A 945-nucleotide genomic window follows, 5' to 3' on the forward strand; every position below is an offset into this window, starting at 1 on the left:
GGGAGAATGGGGAGAGTTTCTGCCTTTGGGTAAGGGGGCATTGTTGGGGTGGGGTGGGGGCTTCCTCCTGCTCCGCTTCAGTTTCTTTTCCCTTAACACTCACCCTCTGCTTCCACTTTTAGTCATGATCAGCCGGACGCTGGGGCCCGAGGTCGGGGGCAGCATCGGGCTCATGTTCTACCTGGCAAACGTCTGTGGCTGTGCCGTCTACGTGCTGGGGCTGGTGGAGGCTGTGCTTGACGTCTTCGGGGCTGGTCTGTGGGCCCCCTGTCTCATCTGGGCAGCCCTGTGGCTTTGCAGGGCCCCCGGGGTTGCTGGGGCCATGGGGTGAGAAGCCCTCTCTCTCCTGGAGAAGGGCGGAGTGGCCCATAGCTTGAAGTTCTCAAGGCCCTGCTGGTGTCTGTCTCCCGCATGTGATGTAGCCGTCTCAGCCACTGCCCTTGCCCCCGGGAGCTGGGTGTCAGGTGCCCCGTCCTCTCGATGGGTCCTGTACCAGAGCTCATTGTGGCAGCCACCTTGTCGATCCCCCCCTTGAGGGCCTTTCTTTTGCTGCCCCTCCACTTTACCCAGCATGAGGGCCTTCTCCAGGGTCTGGTGTAAGTTTGTGAGACGCAGTCTCGCCATCCTTGCCTCTGGCTGCACATTTTCCAAGACAGCTCTTTGCTGTTTGTCCTTTTTGCAAGCCGCGGTACTTTCAGTAGTCTTTGCCAGAGTCGCAATTCAGACGCATCGATCGATTCTGCTTCAGTCCGTCCTTATGCAGTGTCCAACTTGCACCTGCCCATGAGGCGATTGAGAATGCGTGGAGTGGGTCAGCCCCACCTTAGTCCCCCAAGTAGCATCCTTGTTTTTAGGCCTCTAGTTGCAGAGATGAGGCAGATCCTTCTAGAATTGACACAGCAAGAGCTAACCCTCAGCCCGGGACACAGGGAGGGGTCTGGGGAG

General features: G+C 58.6%; 1 protein-coding gene across 1 annotated transcript in view; it reads left to right on the top strand.

The window, feature by feature from the left end:
• The window catches only part of SLC12A9 (solute carrier family 12 member 9), a 13,461-nt gene that overhangs the window by 3,009 nt on the left and 9,507 nt on the right, over positions 1-945 (top strand). The window contains exon 5 of the mRNA XM_004705603.4: positions 123-254. Coding sequence (XP_004705660.1) covers positions 123-254 — 132 coding nt within the window. The remainder of the gene's footprint in view (positions 1-122; positions 255-945) is intronic.

The sequence above is a fragment of the Echinops telfairi genome, unplaced genomic scaffold (genome assembly GCF_000313985.2).
Source record: "Echinops telfairi isolate 266 unplaced genomic scaffold, ASM31398v2 ScPeMD7_5;HRSCAF=22, whole genome shotgun sequence".
In the NCBI taxonomy this organism is placed as follows: Eukaryota; Metazoa; Chordata; class Mammalia; order Afrosoricida; family Tenrecidae; genus Echinops; species Echinops telfairi.